The 23,772-nt window shown below is 40.6% G+C and overlaps 1 protein-coding gene and 1 long non-coding RNA gene across 5 annotated transcripts in view; one reads left to right on the top strand and one right to left on the bottom strand.

The window, feature by feature from the left end:
- The window catches only part of adamtsl7 (ADAMTS-like 7), a 409,793-nt gene that overhangs the window by 17,207 nt on the left and 368,814 nt on the right, over positions 1 to 23,772 (bottom strand). For all 4 annotated transcript variants that reach the window (XM_048542933.2, XM_048542954.2, XM_048542947.2 and 1 more), the window contains 8 exons: positions 23,570 to 23,675; positions 22,062 to 22,295; positions 12,188 to 12,317; positions 10,283 to 10,487; positions 7,206 to 7,379; positions 5,687 to 5,860; positions 1,885 to 2,064; positions 512 to 656 (listed from right to left, as the gene is read on the bottom strand). In XM_048542933.2, coding sequence (XP_048398890.2) covers positions 512 to 656; positions 1,885 to 2,064; positions 5,687 to 5,860; positions 7,206 to 7,379; positions 10,283 to 10,487; positions 12,188 to 12,317; positions 22,062 to 22,295; positions 23,570 to 23,675 — 1,348 coding nt within the window. The remainder of the gene's footprint in view (positions 1 to 511; positions 657 to 1,884; positions 2,065 to 5,686; positions 5,861 to 7,205; positions 7,380 to 10,282; positions 10,488 to 12,187; positions 12,318 to 22,061; positions 22,296 to 23,569; positions 23,676 to 23,772) is intronic.
- Positions 18,339 to 23,772, top strand: part of LOC125458084 (uncharacterized) — a 57,701-nt gene continuing 52,267 nt past the window's right edge. Inside the window, exon 1 of the long non-coding RNA XR_009447212.1 lies at positions 18,339 to 18,438. This is a non-coding gene — a long non-coding RNA (uncharacterized LOC125458084). The remainder of the gene's footprint in view (positions 18,439 to 23,772) is intronic.

The raw sequence follows: 23,772 nt of genomic DNA, 5'->3' as shown, positions 1-23,772 counted from the left end.
CAAACATTCCTTAACTTGCACGATTGTGATGTAGGTCAGTGGGTAGTACAGTTGTCTATGAATCATGATGTTTGAGGGTTCCAATCCCACTTATGTACAAACATTCAGGCTTACATACAGTTGCAATATTAGACAGGATACTCTCTTTTGGATGAGATGTTACACTAAGGCCCTGTCTATATTCTCAAATGGACGTTGAAGATCCCACAGCACTATTTCAAAAAAGAAAAAAACACATTGATTCCAATGGTCTAGATGATGTTTATCCTTCAATTATAATCACAAAAAAACTATCCGATCATTATCACGGAACTGTTTATGAGAGCTTGTTGTATGCAAATTAGCTGCTGATCTTCCGGGCCTAGGTTTGAAAAGTATTTCAGTGACTCTGTAATTCTTTAGGATGTAGTGAAAGGTACAATATGAATGCAAGTCTAACTTTCTTTCTTTGAAACATACAGAAGAGCTAAGGCAACCGTGCACACATGCAAACAGTGCATTTACACCATACCTATCTCGGGTATGCATGGGTTAGTGTTGCAGACTTCTTTATCAATTGGCCTTAGGAAGGAATCACAACTGTTGCTTTGTGTCATGTCATCTGCAAGACATCTGACCTCTCGAACCCGATAGCCACTTTCGCAGGATTTCGAGCACTGTAAAATGAAACTTGGCTGCAGTAAGATGCAAATGGGCAACAGGCAAATTGGAATTGCCAATCTGATTCATCACTTGATAAGGATATTTAGAAACGGCCCTTTGCACAAGCAGGCAGCTTGATATATTCAGTATTTTTTCATATATTTCCCAATGAACCCTGAAATATTCTTTTCATTCATAGTTTGAAGACACGGAATCACATTTGAATCATGACACATACTGCTTCATGCAATGGTTTGCTGAGGAGCATAATTATAGTTTGGCTCCCTCCATCACCAATGCTCAGTCGCAGCAATGTGCACCATCTGCAAGATGTTATGCAGAAATTTACCAAAGATCCTTAGACAGCACCTTTCAAACCCACAAACACTTCCATCTGGAACAAAAAGGGCAGTAAATTCATGAGAAAACCACCTCCTGCAAGATCACCTCCACCCTGACTTGGAAATGTATCATTGTTCCTTCACTGTCACTGAATCAAAATCCTGAAAATCTCTTCCTCAAAATAATATTGCGAGTCTACTTACAGCACGTGGATTGCAGCGGTTCAAGAAGACAGCTCATCATCACCACCTTAGATGCCAGAGCATTGAATGTATTCAAGAGATGTCTAGGTATGGCACTCAGCGTGAATGGGATTAAAGGTTAAGGAGAGAAAGCAAGATTATGCTATTGAGTTGGAAGATCAGCCATGGTCGTGAAGAATGTTGGGGAAGGCTCGAAGGGCTGAATGGCCTTCTCCTGTTCCTATCTTCTATGTTTCTATGGACAATAAATGCTGGCCAGCCAGTGACTCCCCTGGCCCACACCCACAAATGAAGTTAAAAAAATAACTTGAGTTACTGACACTTATCCTTAAGGACCTTGAGTTATAAGTGCATTCACACTTGTTCCAACCAACTTTAAAAAGGGACTGGTTACAGAGTTGTCTATCAGATGAAAGCATTTCTGGCAATAGCTAGTTACCAGAATCTTAATGCTTCTGGTGCGATATTTAATTATAGTACTTACTTCGCTCTCCTCTGCTACATACTATAGTTATAGATTAATATATTTCTCACTAATAGGATATTTTACATGTACTACCATTGACAACGCTGTGCACTGGTACATATAGCGCATACCATTCTGCTCTAGGTGAAGTTACTGCACTCCCCAGTGACAATTCCTTTTGTTGCAGAATTACTCCACTCACATGGATAATTCTTCTGTTGGAATACTTACTGCGCTCCACTCTGTCGAGTACCATTTGACATCACATTTCCTCAGGTGACAGCTTTGCTCTGATGCTGGTCTTTCCAGGTGGGAGCATTCACTCATTTCTGCCACCGTAAGTTTGTCATCAGTTTTTTTCAGGCAGACCACACTTCGAATTTGGGTTCCATTGCCACACTCTGCTGAGCACTATGAAAGGAGCAGCAGCAAGTTACTGGAGATTCTGGAATTGAGGCATGTCAAAGATACAGGTTGGCCTTGATCTAACTCAATAGAGACATCAACACCAAATGGAGTGCAGCAATTCAAAAAGGCAGTTCAACCTTGTTCTCAAGACAATTAGGGATGGGCAATAAATACTTGCTCAGACAGTGAAGCTTACACAGTTAGAATGAATTGAACAATAATTCTACCATGATCTAACTGAATAGTGACAAAACAGGCTCAAGAGGCTGAATGGTCCCCTCTGTTATAGTTGTTGCCTCAGCGATCACAAGCAAATACATTTAGGGATTACCACCAGTGGTGGGAGATCCATTAGAGCTCAAGGGATAAATGCCTCAATGGCATTGACGACATTTCCTAAGGGTTTCCAGGGCTGTTTCCACTGAAGTTTAAAATGGATTAGCTGGAGAATCCCCATTGAAATGCTCTCACTGTGCCTCAGAAGAAAAAGAAAAATAACTTAGCGTGCTCAAAGCTTGCGAAGTGAAACACTTTAAATTCCTCTCCTCTTTGCCAAACTTCAGAAGATTTTGAGCCAATTTCTAGACCCTGAAATTTATTAAAGGATTATTAGAACATTACTTCTCTCATTGATAACCAATGATCACAACCAGGTTTAGATTGGGGATGTACACCGCCAGTCTATAAGTGCTTTTATCCAGTCTCTGAGCCTCTGTTTATCAGGCTCTCAAATCCATCATGCATTCATTACTGATTTTGTCTTGCTTTCTCAGCTTTGTAACTTTATGGCTCTGTAGGATTACAGCCACTTTTTCCCTAATCAATTGACCCAGTAATTTTTGGATTTCTGGCACTAAACTACTCCGAGTCTACAGTGAATTGACAACCTTGTTCAGAAAGGTTACAGAATATTGGAAGAGTGGATTTGAGAAGTATCAGGATGATGGGTGAGATCATAGTTAAGCAGCATCATTGACAAAAAGTTGAGGAACATTTACTGTGCAACCAACTTTGTCTTTCCTAACTTTGAAATGCCTGTTGGGACGCTAGTCTCATTTCGGAGCAAGCAAGCGGAAAATGAATGGAAGGCATATACCTCAGGTATTAATGCTGGTTTTATATTTCTGAACATTTGCTGACAACACAAAGTATGAGGTACAGCAAACTGCAAAAAGAATCATGTGAAAGATTTCAGAAAACAAGCAGAATACAGAACAACTCTGTGACTGAAGAGTAATGGCTAAATGGGAACACTAATAGCCCTTTGGTATTTTGTGAACTTTATGAATTGTTCGGTAGATCATTTAGATGTGTAACACTGATGACATAGAGAAGGGACATGAAAGGAATGTAAGGTGATATAAAAAAGGAATAGGACTCAGAAAAAAAAACATGAAGATGTGATTGTCAGAAGAGTTTGTTCAACTCAGATTTTAATGAGGCCAGATTATATTGTCAACATTCGGCAATAAAACTGTGCAAAGTTGCACTCCATGTACCACTGGTCAATAATAGTAACTGTTTCCTTAATAAATTTGTGATCATCTGCATCTAATGCTGTGAACCTTATTATTTTGAAGAGAAAATCATACATAATATAAGAATAAGAGATAATAACATAAAACATCCATCCTGAATGTAATGCAAATATACTGTTAAACTACACTTTATGAAACTTAGGTCTGTAGAAGATGAAAAAAGAGCTGTCTTATCACAAGCATCTCTCACCATTAACATCCTGAGGTTACCACTGGTCAGAAACTGAACTAGATGAGCTACATAAACACTGTCATTACTAAAGACTGAGAATTCTGTGTTAGTAGCTTGTCTCCTCACTCCTCCATCTGCAAGGCACAAGTCAGGAGTGTGATAGAACATCCCCACTACCTGGATAAATGCAATTCCAACAACGTTCAAAAAGCTCGACACCATCCAGAACAAAGCAGCCTGCTTAACTGCCGTGCAATCTGTGACTTTAAACATTCACTTCCTTCACCAGCATCACACAAAGCTATACAAGGTAAATGTTCCAGGGCTATGTTCATTGGCTGTTGGTTGAGGGTAGTGTGAGAGAGTTTAAAACCGGGGTGGGGGAGATAATTCGAAAATAAGTGACAGACCGTTCAGGTCTGAGATGAGAAGGAATTTCTTCACTCGGTGGGAAATGAATCGTTGGAATTCTCTGCTCCAAAGGATTGTGGAAGTTCCATTGCTGAATAGTTTCAAGACATAGATTGACATATTTCTGAATACTAATTATATCAAAAGTTGTCAGAATATTATGAGAAAAAACAATTAAAGTAGATGATCATCTATGATCTAGAATGATAGAATAGACTTGAGAGACTGAATGGCATTCCTTGCTTCTACGTTTTCATTTTCTAAATAGAGATCGATATTAAAGGCATCGTGCGATATGGGGGTACTGTGGGAAAATGGTGCTGAGGGAGAAGAGTAGTCATGATCTGGCTGAATAGCAGTGCGGGCTTGAGGGGCTGAATGGCCCTTACTTACTCCTGTTTTGAATGTTCCTGTGAGTCGTACTTGTGTCCCCAAAAATTATCCCCCCTTTTAAACTGTTCCTCCCGCTTTTGTAATTAAAATTAAAATGTCATTCCTATCCATGTAAAGAATCCAATTTTATAATCAGCTTGTTCAGATATACTATGATACTCCTCCATGGTAGATGAACCAAGACCTTCTGGGTTAGAGGATGACACTATCACTGCAAAACATGATCCCTAAACAGGGGAGGCTATGCCCCAGGATAGCTTTGAACTGTCAACCTTTTGGTCAATAGCCAAACTGAAACATATCATTAATTAATTTGTTCAGGACTGGTGAGAAGAGTGTAGTGGTAGTGTCAGCACCTCTGGTCCTGAAGACTTGGGCTCAAGTCCCACCTGCTCCACAGAGATGTAATAACATCTCTGAACAGCTTGGTGCAGAAAAAGAAAACAAAAATGACACAACTCTGGGGCAAGTAGGATTTAAACCCAGATGTTCTGGCCCAGACATTGGGATACACACAAAACCCTTTTGTACCACATTTAAGGATAAGGGAGCCCCGAGTTAACAGCAAAAAACTGAATAGAATTCACATCCAATTGAAATATAATTAACTCAGAAAATGACTAATTTGAAGTTGGCAATGAAACAGCCGAAAGACATTGCAAAGTGATAACTGTCTTGACATTGATGATACCAAAAGTTATAAGTTCAAATCCCGCTTCGGAAACTTGTGGCTGTGGAGTCTTGTCATTATACATCCCATGACATTCATACACAAAAATGACATTACCTCATTATTATGGACAGAGCAGTGTTGTTGAAGCAGAAGTTACTTATAAGCCCAAAACGATTCTTTTGAAATGAAATAGCAAATTTCTACTCAACTGAACAAGCATAGAAGTGTAGAAAATTATTACTGTATACACTTGCGCTGTGCTAGAATTATAGAAAGTTTATGGCACAGAAAGAGTCCACTTGGTTCAGTGTATCTGCGCCCATGAAAAATGAGCTACCAGTATACTCCCAACTCACCAGCATTCCGTCCATAGGCTTCTACTACCCCTTAAAGCTCCACTTGATCATTCAGTTGTTGTAAGATGTTAATGAAACTTACCTGGCTCCATGGTCCTGTGAACCACCTGACATCCTCATTACAAGGACCAACATTGCAAGGTCTTACATCCTCAGGTTTCTCAACCCCACAGCCTTCTAGAGGTAAGCTGCTGATGTGATTCATCAGACATACAACTGATCTCGTCTGGATGCCTGGTCCACACTCTGCAGAACACTGCAGTAAGACACAAACCAAATATACGGTGACTCTGTAATCATAACAAACCATACTATAGAAATTAGCATATGGTCACTTCTCAATATGAAACCGCTCAGATTTAAACCTCCTTCCCAGAGTTATCCAAATCCCTACTCCAGAAATTAACTCTCCCCAGAACTCGAGTCCTGTTCGATATAAAACTTTCAAGAAATAAAACATCCCAGTATTAAATTCTTCCTGCTGTTCCGTGAATTCACCTAATGGAAGATGTCTGCTGTTTAATCTTCTTAATCTCTTGTACTAGATTTACAGAAACAACACCAGTGATGCACATATTAGTTTAGGCGTGACAAAGGATTGCAAGAATGATGGCTTAAGGTTAGCCCAAAATTAGGTCTCAAACATTATTTTCACAACGCTGGTGAACTGTGGATGGCAAACAGGTGCGTTGTTGGGCTTGCTCTTTCCAATAGTGACTGGCTGATTTGGTCTAAAGTTAAGTCCTGGTCAGGGATAGTGACTAGGAATATGTGAGGACCAGTCAGCAACAGTCTGCAGTATGGGTGTGGAATGAGCATAAGCACATCTGTTCTCTTTAGCCCCAAATCAAGCTCAGTAGAAATCAGAGAAATTACCTCTCTGTCAGCAGCCTGCAGAAATCTCTTTTAGGGCCAGTGGTGAAATTATTGTAGATCTGGAACAAAACGGGCTTGGCTTGTTCTCCTGAGCTCAGTTTGATGTGACATGACTCAGCAAATTTCTGACTCATGAGAAATATGATATTTTGGTTAATCCTTCAAAGTTTTGAAGTGCAAAACAAAAACAGAAGTTGCTGGAAAAGCTCAGCAGATCTGGCAGCATCTGTGAAGAAAAAAAAATCAGAGTAAATGGTTCGGGTCCAGTGACCCTTCCTCAGAACTGTTCAGGGCTTCTGAGGAAGGGTTCAGAGGGTTCATAGGAGTTCTGAGGAAGGGTCTCTGGATCTGAAACGTTAACTCCGATTTTTTTTCTTCACAGATGCTGCCAGACCTGCTGAGCTTTTCCAGCAACTTCTGTTTTTGCTCTTGGTTTACAGCATCCACACTTCTTATTGGTTTTTATTTTGAAGTCCAAAGTTTGTGATCCTTCTTTTGACACTAAAAACCTGATGGTGAATATTATTTTCTGGTTTCTATTTCTAAGATGTTCCCTTACTACCAGATCATGTTCTCTAGTTCAAAACTGATAACTTAACCGAAGGATGGAAGTCTACCTCTGTACTGTTAACTTCTCTCGAATAAATTCAGGATGTGCACACAGGAAAAAAATGCTGTGGTTATATTAGTACAGAGAGATTTGACAGAGAATAATCGTTCTTTACCCTCACGCTCCAGTCTGTGTGGAACCAGCTCTTTGCACATGGGCCCATGTCACAATTTTCTGTATCAGCGGGCTTCAGTTGCATGTTGCACTCTTCATCGTCAACGATATCACCAAGATTGTCAATGCATTTCACATCCCGGATCCTTTGTCCCACACCACAAGGTACTGAGCACTGCCAAAAGGGTGAAGAATAGAGGCAACAAAACAATTATTATGGAGCTCTTTTAAGCCAAACATAGGTATTTGAACACTTAGGCTGTTCTGCTCATTCACATCTTTAACAGGTGTCTCTCCATTGAATAAATGCTTTAACTTTTTCTTTTGGGCATTCCAAAAACAAATGTTGTGGAAGTTTTTTGTCTTGCACTCATCAGGACAGACACAAGGGAGCCAGAAGAATGATTAGATTCCCTACAGTGTGGAAACAAGCCCTTTGGCCCAACAGGTCCACATCAACCCTTGAATCACCCGACCCAGACACATTACCCTATAACCCACACACCACCAAACACTACAGGCAATTTAGCATGGCCAATCCACCTAACCCGCAAATCTTTGGGCTGTGGGAGGAAACCCATACAGACACAGGGAGAATGTGCAAACTCCACACAGACAGCCCCCCGAGGTTGGAATTGAACCCAGGTTCCTGGCACTGTGAGGGTGTAGTGCTAACCACTGAGCCACTGTGCCACCTATGAATAAACAATTTATGCTACATAAGAAAAAGGGTGCTGACTGCTTACAAATGGGCTCTGATCGATTTAAATATTTCCATGGAGACTGTAGCAATGGGACAGGTATTCCCCCAAGCTTTTATCTAAATTCCAAACAGGCAAGTCAACTCTGATTGGTTGCTTGCCTTCATTAGCTGGGGCATTGAGTTTAAAAACTGGCAGATAAGGTTGCAGATTTATAGAACCTTAGTTAGGCCGCATTTGGAATATTGTATTCGGTTCTGGTCGCCCTCTACCAGAAGGATGTGGTGGCATTGGAGAGCGTACAGAAAAGATTTAAGAGGATGATGACTGGTATGGAAGGCATTATCTATGAGGAGAGGTTGGCAGAAACTTGGGTTGTGCTCACTGGAATGATGGAGGTTGAGGGGCGACCTAATAGAGGTCTACAAGATTATAAAGGGCGTGGACAGACTGGATAGACATAAGCTTTTTCCCAGGGTGGAAGGGTCAGTTTCCATGGGCCATGGGTTTAAGGTGTGAGGGGCAAGGTTTAAAGGTGATGTAGGGCAAGTGTTTCACACAGAGGGTGGTGGGTGCCTTGAACTCGCTGCCGGGGGAGGCAGTGGAAGCAGATACTATAGTGACTTTAAAAGGCATCTTGACAAATACATGAATAGAATGGGAGTAGAGGGATACAGTCCCCGGAAGGGTAGGGGGTTTTAGTTGTGACAGGCAGCATGTTGGTGCAGGCTTGGAGGGCTGGAGATTCTGTTCCTGTATTATAATTACCTCTGTTCTTTGTTCCTGGTTGATGTGCTGCAATTAGGAATGCACCAGGGAACAGTTGTCTCTCAAACGTTTGTCTAATTGAAAAAAGCACAATGCCTGGACAAGTTTCCTGCAGAGTTTCAGGTCCTGCATATGAATATGTATAGTTTCTAACACAATAAAGTGAGCCGTATTGGTAATCTTAAATTGGATGTTCGTATAATTCTTGACACACTCAAATTTGTTTGACAATGTCTGTCCAATCACAGAATCACATCTAATATTGGACACAATGCTCTATGTTATGCAAGCACAGTTGGTGTATTGTCCATGGCAATTTCTAGACAAATTAGAGCGCACTTGCCAACCAATCAGCACCTTTTCCTCAAGCAGTCTAAATTTTTGTTTCCCATGAAATTTGGCATTCATACAGCTGTGCTGATAAATACAAAATGACGAACTTCAACAGTATGTCTCTTTTTCAGCAATGCTCAATTGTTTTGATTTGTCTCCTAACTATTTGCCCTTTTGAGAGATTACTTTTGGAGTTAGAGCTGATTGGCCACCACTCCAGTGACCCACTCATAGTTCTGAATTGAAATCTAACAGGCAAACAGGCTGCTGTCAAACAGGCATTCTGCTGCAGCTGAGATAACAAAGTGTGAAGCTGGATGAACATACTGGCCAAGCAGCATCTCAGGAGCACAAAAGCTGACGTTTCGGGCCTAGACCCTTCATCAGAGAGGATTGAATTGAGCCCTCAAAACAAAGACCAGACAGACCAGCATCCAGGTAAATTGTAGATTTAGAGCGGGGAAGCATGTGATCATATTGGTGGGGCTCCTAAGAGATGTTGAATTCACAAGTAATGGTTTCTAAGTTTTCTCCAAGTAATTTTGTAATTGGATATGTTTTTTTTTGACCTGTTCTTCTGATAAGTAACAGCCAAGGACATATCTAAATTGGTTCCTTCATTAGTCCTCAACTTCGGTTCCCTGGAATGAAGGGGTTGACTTATTAAGAATGGCATGTTAGAAATTTATTCATTAGAGTTTAGCAGGGGGTGATCATAATGAAACATATAAGATTCTGAAGGGGTTTAACAGGGTAGATGTTGAGAGGATATTTCCACCGAACCCGGGCATGTAGTTACAGAGTATGGGGACAAGCATTTAAAACTGAGATGCAAAATAATTTCTTCCTCAATGCTTTCTGCAGCCCTTCCATTGAAATTACTGCAGATGAGGAGATAGTGGGAATTCACCTTACGGTGTGCAGAATTCTATTTTGTCACATGGTAGTGAATATCCTGAATTCTCTACCCCGGAGAGTTGTAGAGCATAGACTACTGCAAATATTTAAAGAGGAGGTAGATGGACTTTTTAAAATATTGAGGAGTTGAGGGCTATGAGGAGGTGTTACAAAAGAGGTGTTGATATCTGGGGCTGATTAGCCATGATCTTAAATAATGGTGGGGCAGGCTTGAAGGGTTGAATGGCCTACTCGTTTCTTATGTTCCCTTGTTGTCATATTCAACAGAAATCAGATTGATACAGTGTCTATGCTCAAGCTGGCATGGCCAGTATTTATACCAGCTGACGTAGCCGTGTTGTCCATGAGTTGCATTTACCTCACTCCATTCTGTCCTGATATGCCACTCGCTGCATATTTTCAGTTGGCAGGTCGTGGTTGTTTCAGGTTTCTCCAGGTGCTGACATCGCTCAGGTTGAACTGTGGTAGTCCGGTTGGCATAAACTTGTCTACACAGCACCTGCCGATGTTGTATTCCAGGACCACATGTCTTACTGCATTCTGACCATTCACCCAGGTCCCAGCTTTGAGAAAAGCAATAATGTTCGATATGTTACTGCCCCCCTCACAATCAGGAACTATGTAAAGAAATACACTTCTCACAATTCTATGATCATCGAAGATAAAAAGTGGGTGTAACTAAAGAGGGGAAGAAGCTATCTTAGCGCAGATCCACATCACTATCTGAACACACTTCTGTAATATCCCAGCATACACATGACTAGTCATGTTTGCAGAGTACAGTCCTCATGTAAATATCTTGTAAGAAAATTAATTAAAACTAAAGAAAGACAGGATAGGTAGACTTGCATTGAAACAGCACTTTTTATGACCTCAAGACAATCTCCAGAATTTATTTGCTGATTAAGTCACGCAAAAACAGTGAATGATGAGTATGAGCATCAGAGAAAGGGCTTTTAAAACTGAATGTCCTTGATTCAAAAAGATATTCGTCTGAATGAACCCATTTAGTTCAAGCACGTTGCTGTTATTTTCTAAGCTCACTGGGAATGAGAGATTTCCACAGGGATTCTCCTACTCAGCCATCATTTATGCCAGTTTTCCTGCTTTTCAGCAGCTCTTCTACTGAAATTACTGTAGATGATGGGGAAAAACCAGTGGGAATCCACTCCCAGGTTATGGTGAACATTCACAAAACCTGCAATTTTCAAAGTGAAGGAAGGAGCCCTTTCTCATTCCTGGTGCTTTTTCAGTGAGACCTGCTGAGTGATACAAACAGTGCACTGGGATGGAAACTACTAGGCAGCTCATTTAAACCTGGTTTTTTCCAAACAAAAAAGTGTTAATGGGATTTTGGATTGATGGGAGATTTTTGTTCCTGATTTTCATTAAAATATATAAAAATCGCAGGAGGAAATGTGCCTCCAAACTATTTTCATTTCAGATTATGGCTGGTAAGGGAAATGCAATCTTTACAATCAGCAAATCAGTGGCTAGGGATGAAGTATTTTACTGGGATCATATGAGAAGGGGCCTTAATTCTGCCCCTAGGCTGTGAAGTGTCAATGAGGACAGTTCATGTTTCGCCACATACAACATACTCTAACAATTCTCATCTTAAAGATAAAACATCCTCATTAAAAAAATCAGAACAATACAAAATGTTACCACGTGGACTGCACAGTTTTAGCTCAGCACCACGTTTGCAAGGGCAGTAAGGGATGGGCAATAAATGCTGGTCAAGCTAGAGATGCCCACATCTTATGAATGAATCCAAAGAATTTTCATGCCCACTGACATTTGATAATGCCAATATAGAGCAATGTTTGTAACATGCTCAACCAGAAAACACAGCTTCTGGAGGCCTCACTTTTTTTTTACTAAATGCGTTCAATCTCCAGTGATTACTTGTTATTACAGCACAATTTCATAGCTTCTTGGGCTTTGATTAAGTTTCTGTTTCTATTGGCCCCTGGTTGGCCTGTATCCAAATTGCATCCATTTCTGCAGGGACTGCTCAGTCGCTGTTTCAGGCTTATGAAATGTTCCATTTAAACACAAAGCTTCATTCTGTGTGTGTTTGTGTGTGTGTGTGTGTGTGTGTGTGTGTGTGTGTGTGTGTGTGTGTGTGTGTGTGTGTGTGTGTGTGTGTGTTTGTGTGTGTGTGTGTGTGTGTGTGTGTGTTTGTACCAGACAAATGTAATGTGGGTGTCTTTCCATGGGAGAATGTGGATGACAAAGCTACTAGTTTCTGTGAACATACTAGGCTGGGCACGGCTGGATGTTACAGGCTTCTTCATCTGGTGTAGGTCTCATTGCAGTTTCACACAAGTTTTCAGAAACTTCTTCATGTGTATTCCTGTTAACACATTTGAAAATAAGAGCACGGCTTCCTATAAAGCAAAAGAAGATGTTACTATTAAGTGGAAGTTAATTACTACCTCGACATGTATAATGATAATACAATTGTGCTGATTAAATGACCAACAAAATGCATTGTTTTAGAAACCCTATAGTATAGGCAGGAGCCATTCAGTCTCCACCAACCCTCCGAAGAGCATCTCCATCCATCCCTGTTACCCAAAATTTACCACAGTTAATCCACCCAGCCTGCATACACTGACAATCTACCTAATCTAGATTGTGGGAAGAAACCAGCACAGATATGGGGAGAATGTACAAATTCTACACAGAGAGTCACCTGAGGGTGGAGTTGAACCTGTGACCCTGATGCTGTGAGGCAGCAGTGCTAACCACTGTGCCACCCTAAGAGTAGGGCTAGTTGCACTGCAGGCAATGTATTATTGTTTTGATGGAATTTCAGACAACTTTATACCATATAGTGGTACCTTTGGTCAGGTAACCAGTACCAGTAGTAGTCGTGGAAGCGGAGTCATTAGTGACATTTAAGTGACTGCTGGACATGCACATGGACAGCAGTGAATTGAGGGGAATGTAGGTTAGGTTATTTTATTTTTGGATTAGGATTATTCCACGGCACAACATTGTGGGCCTAAGGGCCTGTATAGTGCTGTACTTTTCTATGTTCTATGTAACAGTGTTGAGGGTTATGGAACCAAGGCAGGCAAATGGAGTTAAGACCTACATAATGCTGGTGCAAACTTGAGAGGCTGAATGGCCAACTCTTGTTGCAGCATAATTTACTATGTCTATGCTATTGGCAAAGCATAAAACGGACATTCAAGTGCATTTATTCTGGTTTTCTGAGAATCAGCTTTTAAAGTTGCAAAATTGAGTGCTACATGCTCAGATTTCTTACATGTTATTGTGAAGCTCTCTATTGTCAACATGAGCTTGTCTAAAATGAGCCACTATGTAAAGCTAATGGGTTGCTCATTTAATATGGAGTAATATCTGATCAGTGGAAGTAGTTAATAATGTTGTTGCCATCAAACAAATGCACCTAATCTCAAAGGATTAAAGTATGGGCAAACTCTGAACTGCCAGATGTAATGGTCTTGTTATTAGAGAGTAGGAAGTGTGAGTCATGCTGCACTGATCACTGCTCAATGCGTTCACTGTAATGTATATGCACACAATTCTCAGGTCACTGAAATATAGTGTACTTTTTTTTTCATTGCTCCAATTTATTTGACATTGTTGGACCCACCAGTCAGAATTTTGTCATTTCATAAAAAAGTCATGGCTGGGTCAATTTCACTTTCTCCAGACTTACTAACTTGCACAAATAGGTATAAAATGAAAGATCTTGATTTTATTGGGGGAATTGGTCATTGATATACAGCTAGGCTAATGCACATTGATGTACATTGTTGTCAGGTAGACATTGATATAATGTCAGAAGTACTGCCTTGCTGAAGGTTCCCAAGAATATTTGTCCAGTTTTAGTTCACAGACCTTGCAATATTTCACACTAAGTTCATTTTATCAAATTGGAGTTGCATTCAGAGTGCAATTCTTGTTCACAGTCAGGTACTTCCTCCATAGTCAGAATGAATAAGTTATCTGAAGTGCAACCAATTAGATATTGCATAGTCAACTACAGCAGTTAAAAATATTAACAGGGATCAATTAGTGTAATTATTTAATAGAATTTTAACTTTCCATTTATGGTTGGTTTTATATATATATTTGTATATATATATATATGAATTTAGTTATACATTTAAACTAACTTTTGATAAATAAGAAAGACTTGCATTTAACTAATGCCTATCAAACCCACAGGAAGTCCCAAAACAGAATACAATGAACAAAGAACTTTTGAACTGTGGTCACTGTTATAATATATAGAAAATATTCAGCTAATCTGTGCACAGCAAGGACACACAAACAGCAAAGCAGTTAAAGCTGGATTTTTTTCAGTGATGCTTACTGGGAGATGGACATTAGTCAGGGCACATATGATCCTTTGAGTCTACCTAAGAGGGCAGGGAAATTATTGGTTTAATGTCTAATCTGGATGGCATTTTGACAAATTTCACACTCGAGATAACATTTTCTTTCTGGTACTCCTAAATGCTGGTTCTGATTTTTTTTTTCTTTATTCATTTCTTGGATGAGGGCTTTGCTGGCTAAGCAGCATTTATTGCCCATCCCTAATTGCCTAGAGGGCAGTTAAGAGTCAACCACATTGCTGCGGGTCTGGAGTCACATGTTGGCCAGACCAAGTAAGGATGGCAGTTTCCTTCTCTCAAGGACATTAGTGAACCGGATGGGTTTTTTCCAACAATCGACAATGGGTTCCTGGTCATCATTCGACTCTTAATGTCAGATGTTTATTGAATTCAAATTCCACCATCTGCCATGGCAGGATTCAAACCTGGGTTCCCAGAGCATTATCTGGATCTCTGGATTAATAGGCCAGTGATAATATCACTAGGCCTCGCTATGCTTCCTGCTGGAAGAGTTTTTAACCCTGTGCCCACCCTTCGAGTGTTGCTTTCAAACTTTAGCAATGCAGCATGGGCTGTGTAAAACACTATGCTTTGAGGACCAAATACAAACAGTGCCATTATTCTTTTGTGGGTCACATTTCTATCAAGTATTTTGCAATGATTTATTAGAGCACGGGGCAAGTAGAGAGATCACCAGTTATTAAAAAGCACTGGCTGCTTTTCTGGCACTGTTTGACCAGGTACATTGTTCCAGAAAATGCAAAAGATGCACAGTATGAAAGCAGTCATCCTGAAAATGTGAAATTATATCTCAGATTATAGAGTGCCTATTGATCCGACTTGTAAGAGTGGAGCACTTAACCTGCCCTTTCATTACAGAGAATTTTTTTTCCCCCTGCAATGGCATTTGATTAGTTTGGCAACTTCATCCACAAAACTCTGTTCCAGCAGACTACATGCCAAAGCTATGTTTAATAAGTGCTCAGAGTTGTCTTTCACTACATTGTTCTCTGATGTGGCTGTTTGCAGATGTCAGGTATAGTTATGACTTCGCTACATTCAAGGTGATATTAGCTTGACAACAGAAGTAGCCCTGCTGTAGGGTTCTTCCATGCTCTAGCAAAGATGCAAAGATCCAGAGGATAGTTTTTCCACTTTTACTACCCCGTTGAAATCTGAAAGGGCCGATTGTTTACCAGTCGTTGCTTCAGAAATGATCCAGTTGGGATCCACTTCACTTCCAGGCAGTGAGGGTGAATTTCATTCTCGTTGTCTCTCAAATAGCATATCAGCATCTGAAATTCAGAATCCTTCCCTCAGGCAATATTTAGTTGGTTTAAAATAAATGGGCAAACACCCCAACTTAAAAAAAAATGACATGGAGTTCCTGATGAAATGTTCCCTGGTGTAACTGCAGAGCCAATATTCACCAGCAGTCTCACCAAAAATTCTCCTCCTGGGGAGGGTGGCAACTGGTGCCCCTTGCCAGCTCTCTCAATGGGTATCTAGTAACCATGTCATGCTTGTTGCCCTTACGTAGACAGCAAACGCCCTCCCATAATATCATGTGCTCCTCCACCACAAGCAGGATCAGGTCCTGCTGATGCTCTCAAAGCAGTTTTAAAGTGGAGATAATTTCACACAATAATTCCATAAGGTTCCCTCCTCCCACCAGGTCACAGAATACCCCACGGAGACAAGTTACTTTGATTGTCAGGAGTCATTTGATACTGGTGAAGTCTTTCAAGAAAATAAACTGAGGGAATTAATGGCAAATTAGCCAGCTGGCTGAAAGAGAAAAAAAAACAGGTGGGGGCGCAGACAGTGATAATGGAAAAGGAAAGTTCAAGAGGTGTGGTGTCTACAATTCTGAAGAGGGCTATTGTGGTTCCTGTGCTGTTCACACTACTCAAAGAATAATGCAGAGATCTATCTTGTAATGTGGTAACATTTGCTGATGACAACCAGCTATGTGTATGAGAGATGTATGGAGGGGAGTTGGCAAACAGAGAATTCTGGGCAAATTCAGTGGATAGGCGAAGGCAAGAAGGAAAGATGTAATGAAAATAAAATGTACAATGATGCAAGAAATATGGAACTTGAGCTCACATAAGGTTTTGACTAGCTATCACAGACAGGAAGGCAATTTATTGTCCGTATGTTGCAATTTCAAAATTAAAAAAAAACAGGCATTTGTACACCTTCTTTAATAATCTCAGGTGAAAACACTCTCCAAAATCCTAATTGTGGAGGATTGTTTACCTCAAATATAGTAATAACCGGAACATGCTACTGTAATCCTGCTTTACTCATTAGTAAAATGTAAAATATTAAGCTAAATTCTCAATGCAGACTCCTCAAGTAACTCTTTGTTCGCCACTCTCTGAGTGAAGAAACGTCTCCTCATCTCAGTCCTAAATGGTCTCCCTCATATCCTCAAACAAATGAACTAGGAGCAGGGGTGTGCCATTTGGCCTCTAGCATCTGCTCATGGCTGATCTGATTCATATACATTGCTGCCTACCCTTGATTCTTAAACCCCTTTGCTTATCGAGAATCTTTCTACCTCTGCCTTGAAAATATTCAAAATCCCTGCTTCCATCTTTTGAGGAAGAGTTTCAAAGAGTCATGACCTTTTGTGAGGGAAAAGAAATAGATTATAGAACACCTACAGTGTGGAAGCAGGCCATTTGGCTAATCAAGTCTGCACCAATCCTCCCAGGAGCATCCTACCCAAACCTAAGCCCACATCCCTATGGCTAATCTGCCTAGCCTGCATATCTCTTGACAATCTACCTTATCTTTAGATGATGGGAGGAAAGTGGAGCGCCCCAAGGAAACCCATGCAGATGGGGGCAGAAATATGTAAACTCCACACAGACAGTTGCCTGAGGTTGGAACTGAACCCAGGCCACTGATGCTGTGATGCAGCAGTGCTAATTGCTGAGCCAAGACAATGGGAACTGCAGATGCTGGAGAATCCAAGATAACAATGTGTGGGGCTGGATGAACACAGCAGGCCAAGCAGCATCTTAGGGGCACGAAAGCTGACGTTTTGGGCCTAGACCCTAAAGATGCTGCTTGGCCTGCTGTGTTCATCCAGCCCCACACTTTGTTATCTCTAACTGCTGAGCCACCAGGTCACCCACCAACAGCTGCATCATCATCATCATCATCATCATTGGTCTTAAATGAATGGTGCCTTATTTTTAAATAGTGGCGCCTAGTTCTAGATTCTCCCAGAAGAGAAAGCATCCTCTCCACATCTAACCTGTTAAAGACCCCTCAGAATCTCAAATGTTTCAACCAAATCGCCTCTGATTTATTACAGTATTTAACACATGGTGTTCCCGAGCTGCAATGTACACCTGAAATCCCAGCACCTCAATGAGCTACAGACTTTGTACATTGCACATGGGCAAACCAGCTACCCGATGCTGATGTTTATTGCTTCAGAACAGCTTCCTCCTAGTTTATTTTATCTCACCCCCAATCAATATATCCTATTGCTTTTTTTTTTCCTGTCGTATGTTGATCTCGCTTCCCCTTCAATACACTTGTGGAATTCATCTCAATCATTCCGTATCATAGTACATTCCTGAGATTAGACTCACATCTGTTCTTTGTGTAAATATTAATTCAAGTTCTTCAGTTCTGAACTTGAGCAGAAAAATAAAGATCAACACTTTGGTGCAACACCAAGAGGGCGGTGCACTGTTGAAAGCGCTGTCTTTCAGACAAGACCTCAGGCTGTGTCTGCCCGCTCAAGGGAACATTAAAAATTTTTATTACATGAACTTTAAGAAGAGGCAGGGAGTTATCCCCAGCCTTCTGGCCAATATTTATCCCTCAATCAATTTCACAAAAACAGAGTAGCTTGTTGTCATCACATTGATGTCCGTGTAAGCTTTCTGTGCATTATCGTTGACTGCCAGCTTTCCTATAATACAACAGTGAGTATATATCAAAATTACCTCATTGGCTCTGAGTGGTATGTGATGTTCTCAAGCTGAAAGATGCCATATAAATGCAAGCCTTTCTTTAAATTACAACTGCTCCTTTTGTTTGCCTAATATTGAATTCAAGGGAGTAGCGGAGAGCTGAAGGAGAGTTCCTAAATGAATAATTATTTAAGGTAGGATTGGAAAATCAGCATGTTATTTAAATGGAGAAATCTTGCAGAATCCTGAAGAATCAAGCGATCTGGGTGTGCTACTATGTGAATTGTTTAAAGCTAGTTTGCAAAAGTGTTCAGGAAAGGAAATGGAATCTTATTCATTGCAAGGGAAATGACATATAAAAGTAGGGTGCATTGTTACAGCTACAGAGTGTTGATGGGGCCACATCTAGAGTATTGTGCACAGTCTTTTTGTTAAGAATGGATGTAAATACAGTAAAAGCAGTTCATAGAAGGTTTGCATGAAGCAGATATCTGTCTGTTTGCAAGGCTAGTTTACTTAAATAATTGCATGGATTTCTGTGCTGAGGGGCTTGTTCTGCCTCGCTACCTTAGAAGATGAACATTGGGCCTGAGATTGAGCCTGGGTGGGGTTGTGGTGGTGTGGGAGGGTTATTTTATGAAGACAGATTAGCTCATTTCTGTTGGAGTTTAGAAAGATGAGAGGTGATCTTACTGAAACAAATACAAGATCCTGAGAGCACTTAGTACGGTGGGTGTTTCCCTTTGTGGGAGAAACTAGAATTCGGAAACGTAGCTTAAAAAAAAGGACAAGGATAAGGAGATTTTTCTTCTCTCAGATTCATTTCTCTTTGGAATTCTTCTCCCTAGAAAGTGTGTGGGGGCAGAGTTATATTAAAAGACAAATAGATAGATTCTTGACTAACCAGGGAATAGGAGGTTATTAGGAATAGGCGGGAATGTTGAATTGAAGCCACAGTCAGTTGAGCTGCAATCTGATTGAATAGCACAACAGGCCCAAGGACTCAAATGCCTTATACCTGATCTTAACCCGTGTTGAAACACACAGGATTGGCTGGGGTCTTGTGGTAGTGTCCCTGTCTCTGAACTGAGAAACCTGGGTTTAAGTCCTACCTGCTCCAGAGGTATGCAATAACATCCCTGTACAGGTTGATTTGGAAAAATAGGTTAAATTAAACAAAAAAGAATCGATTTAAGGAGAGGTGGTGGCATAGTGGTAATGTAGTAGTCCAGCAATTCAGGTTAGTGGGAACATGGGTTCAAATTATGTGCTGGTGAGATTTGAATTCAATGTAAGTCTGGTTTGTTATCAGCTATCATTAAAAAAGCATACAAGATTCCTCACGTCCTTGACAGGACAGATGTGAAAAGATTGTCCCTCATTTGGAGGAAGAGACTAAGACCAGACAGCATAATCTCAGTTCAAAACAAGGGTTAGGGAAGAACTTCTTCTCTCAGGGCGGCTGTAAATGTGTGGAATTCTTTGGCACAGACAGCTGTTGAGGCTGAGTCATTAAATATATTCAAGGCGGAAATAGACAGATTTTTAATCAGCAAGACAATCAGGAGGAACGGGGAAAAGGCAGAAATGTGAACTTGAAGGTTATCATAATCACACTGAATGGTGAAGCAGACTTGATAGGCTGATTGGCCCACTTTGTCTCATAAGTTTTATCATTATCATCATATATAGTAAGGGACAGGCTTGAGGCTCTATTTGAAGAAATCACCTTGGACATTCTGGCTTACAGAACAAGTGAAGAGACACGCAATCCGAAATTGAGCATTACTATTTTGTGCAGATTATAAAGTATTTCAGACACATCTGTAGATGCACACCTTCACCATTTCAGAAGGTTAAGAATGTGCAAATCCTAATAATTATATTGGCTATGGTAGCATTAAGAAAGCCTCAGAGTACCAGAACTTTGCCAACACTTCGAATTTTACTCTGGAAAACAGGAAGTTTGGAACAAGTACTCACAGTTCTCACATTCTCAAGCCTCGGCTCCCTGCTATGTTTAAGCTAACAGTACAAGAAACTGGGGCTAGATTACAGAATAAAATTCCCTTTGTAAAATCAGCAATATGAAGACAGGCGAGAGGATGACTGTGGTTTCTAACTTATCACGAACAATATCATTGAATATTCCCATTGACAAATCAAAAGTGATACACACAGGAGGGGAATTGCAATTGTGGATTTAGAACATTTTAAAAGGTAAAGTGGTTCAGTTTTTCTAACTGTGTGGGTTGGGGCCAACTGTTTGGATGTAATTTCCAGTAGTTCAAAACCCTCTGAGTATTTGAGGCCAATAATTTTTAGATTCAAAATATTTAAATGAAGTTAGTTGTTATGGGCTGGACCTTGACTTTTGGTAACATTCTAATTGGCTGAGAGCTTTACAAACTAAATGCATACTTCTTTAACAAAATACATTCGTAAGTTTTATCACATACTTTAAAGAAGTAAACTAATGTGGATGCTGGCGAAATGGAATTAAAAACCTGCTAGAAAAGCTCAGCAGAAGTAGCAGCATCATGGAGAGGGAAAACAAAGGTGTTTGGAATGTTGGGGGAGGTGCTTAAATATTTAGCTTGAAGGATAAGTTCTCATTGGAATTAACCAGACAAATTACTTCACCACTAAGAACGGGCAGTACAGTGGTTCAGTGGTTAGCACTGCAGCCTCACAGCACCAGGGACCCGGGTTCAATTCCAGCCTCAGGCAACTGTCTGTGTGGAGTTTGCACATTCTCCCCGTGTCTGCGCGGGTTTCCTCCGGGTGCTCCGGTTTCCTCCCACGATCCAAAGATGTGCAGGTTAGGTGGATCGGCCATGCTAAATTGCCCATAGTGTTCAGTGGTGTGTGGGTTATAGGGGGATGGGTCTGGGTGGGATGCTTCAAGAGGCGGTGTGGACTTGTTGGGCCAAAGGGGCTGTTTCCACACTGTAGGGAATCTAATCTAATGGCAGTTTCCCTTTGTTTCTTTCTCCACAGATGCTGCCAGGCCTACTGAGTTTTTCAGTGCTTTCTGTTTTTATTACAGTATTTGGTTTTTGTGCATGATTCAATATTTCACTCTAGGATTTGTTGGTCAGTGCACTCCTGCAGAAAAGAAACAGTATTTAATTCTTGGGGAATCACATAAGATTTCAAACAAAGAATTAAACATGAACACACTGACAGATGACCACTGATGGGTGGAACAAGACTGGTCCATCCAGTCTGTCCCACATAACTATAAATGTCCCAGTCTTTGCAATATATACACTCCCCAGCTTATGCTGCATATCATTCCATGCTAAAATGTTGTTGGTCAATATAATACGTGCTATTTTGAAAACAATTATTGTAGTTCTTTCTGAAGAAAATATGAACGTATTACTCATGCGCAAAATAATTTGCTGATAATTGGAATAAATCAATTCAGCTCAACACTTAGAAATCTCCACGATCATATCGGTTCAATATTAACAGGTGCTTACCCCACCTTTCCCAATTACAAGAGGATAACATAAATAATTTTAGTCATCTTATTTAATAATGATACATTTATGGAATGCAATTATTTCCCAGATGGAAAAATATTCATTTCATTTTTGCATTTTTATCCTGTAGTGCAAACTGTTTTAAAAGTTTACGTCAAAGAAAGACAGATAGCATGATGGAATACTTGAAGAAGATAGCCAAGTTCATACATAGTGCAAAGGAGGCTAGCCAACAACTGGTGGCTTCACTTATTCTTGGGCAAGTGAACAGTGATCTCATCTCACTTTGGTTAGGCTACCAGTTAATTAAATTTGGGACATCTTACCAGTTCCACACGACACGGTGCATTCACTGCTTCCAATTTGTTTCCAATTGAATTCCCTCTTTTTCCTTGGCCCCTCTCCCCAGGAGTGTACCACTTCTCCAGGGCTCGTTTGGTACTTTCTGGACTGCACTTGGTTTGCATGCACTCCACTGACAAAGTTTTCCGCCTCTCTTTCACGGAGAACATACATGTCACCATCAACACCATATGACAACTGGCCATTAAAGGCCTCTCCTGCAATAGATGGAGAGCTTTCAAATTTTACATTGCAAACAGCAATCAAAATGCAAAGTGGTGCAGCTAAGTGACAGGCCTAGTAGAAGCAGGGGGGAGCAGCTGCAATTTCTTCTGAACTGCTCCTGTTTTGCCACTGTAACAATGATGGAAATGGCCAGATTAAATGAATTTTGACTGCACTGTTGGTGAGGTTGGGGGAGGAGAAATTCAAAGTAAATTCCAGTCCACGGCTGCTGAATATTTTGAAATTCTTACATCTGCCTTTGTAACATGTCAGTTCTCATAGTCTTCCTACAGGAATGGAGGTGGAATGAAGGCTTTACCTGTGGCAAGGTTGAAAATAAAGGAACTGGAGGGCTACTCAGAGACTAATGCACGTTTTCTCTACAGTTTTGACTCAGTAAAGCTCTGGCAGAAACAGCTCTAAAAAATTATCTATTCACAGACTGAAAAACAAACAAGAAAAAAAAGTGCAAAACTAAAAATAAGCTACAAAATTATCATGGAACATATAGACTATCTCGACTTAACAAGGACAATGAGGTCTTTCAAAGGCTGTGTTGGTTACTGTCTGGACTGGCCTAAGTGATGATGTACAACTGTCAGTCACACAAATGCCAACCGACTGACCGTGTGCTACTCATGGCCCTTATGGATGGCATCTCTTCAAAATCTGGGGGGACCTTGGCTCAAACGCCACTCCCGTGGTCATTCCCAAATAGTCTTTAAACAGTTTGAAACTTGCCAATGACCACTCCTTGGATCCAGATACCTCCAAAGCAACAGTCACAAACGATCATAACTATGACCTTTCTTACTGCAATTCTGTTGCACTGATTCAGCCACTTTATCACGCTGACTTAGGTGAGATGTTGGTTGGGCATTCATAAGCTAATTCAGGAGGAACAACCTCCCTTATTGGCAAAGTTTCACTTTTAATTTTTTTTTAGGTTTCACAGATGCTGAGTGCCTGAGCTGTTTTCTCTGTTTTGTGTGCGCCTATCCTTCTGTTTCAAATAATGAACACTCCAGTGTGGCTGAATATTAACTGCCCCTTCAAATGGCCGAGTAACCAATCATCCGACAGATCAACTTATGGCATTTGGTGCAGAGTTGCACATAGTACTTTGGGTAGAGAGATGCATGGTTCATGGGGTACAGTGGCATATGGTACATGAGGCAGAGTGGCGTATGGGCATGATATAGGGTGGTATATGAAAGAAATGTTCTATCGGCAACATGATTTTGGCACAAAGCGTATAAGATTTTACCTAAGTGTTCATCTGCTGTATGGGCTAGTGAATGGATGTTGACAACGTTATCAGTTGGTAAAACATATTCATACTGCACCTTAGGATTTGCCTGTTGATATATCATCTGGAAAAGATGAAAAGACAAAGAAAACTGTGAAACTAAATAGAGAAACCATCTTCAATACAGCTTAAAAGCGGTTTGACATCAAAATTAATTCTTA

This window comes from Stegostoma tigrinum, chromosome 1 (assembly GCF_030684315.1).
Source record: "Stegostoma tigrinum isolate sSteTig4 chromosome 1, sSteTig4.hap1, whole genome shotgun sequence".
NCBI lineage: Eukaryota > Metazoa > Chordata > Chondrichthyes > Orectolobiformes > Stegostomatidae > Stegostoma > Stegostoma tigrinum.
Note: the sequence above shows the minus strand (reverse complement) of the source record. Positions and strands in the feature narration are given on the sequence as shown.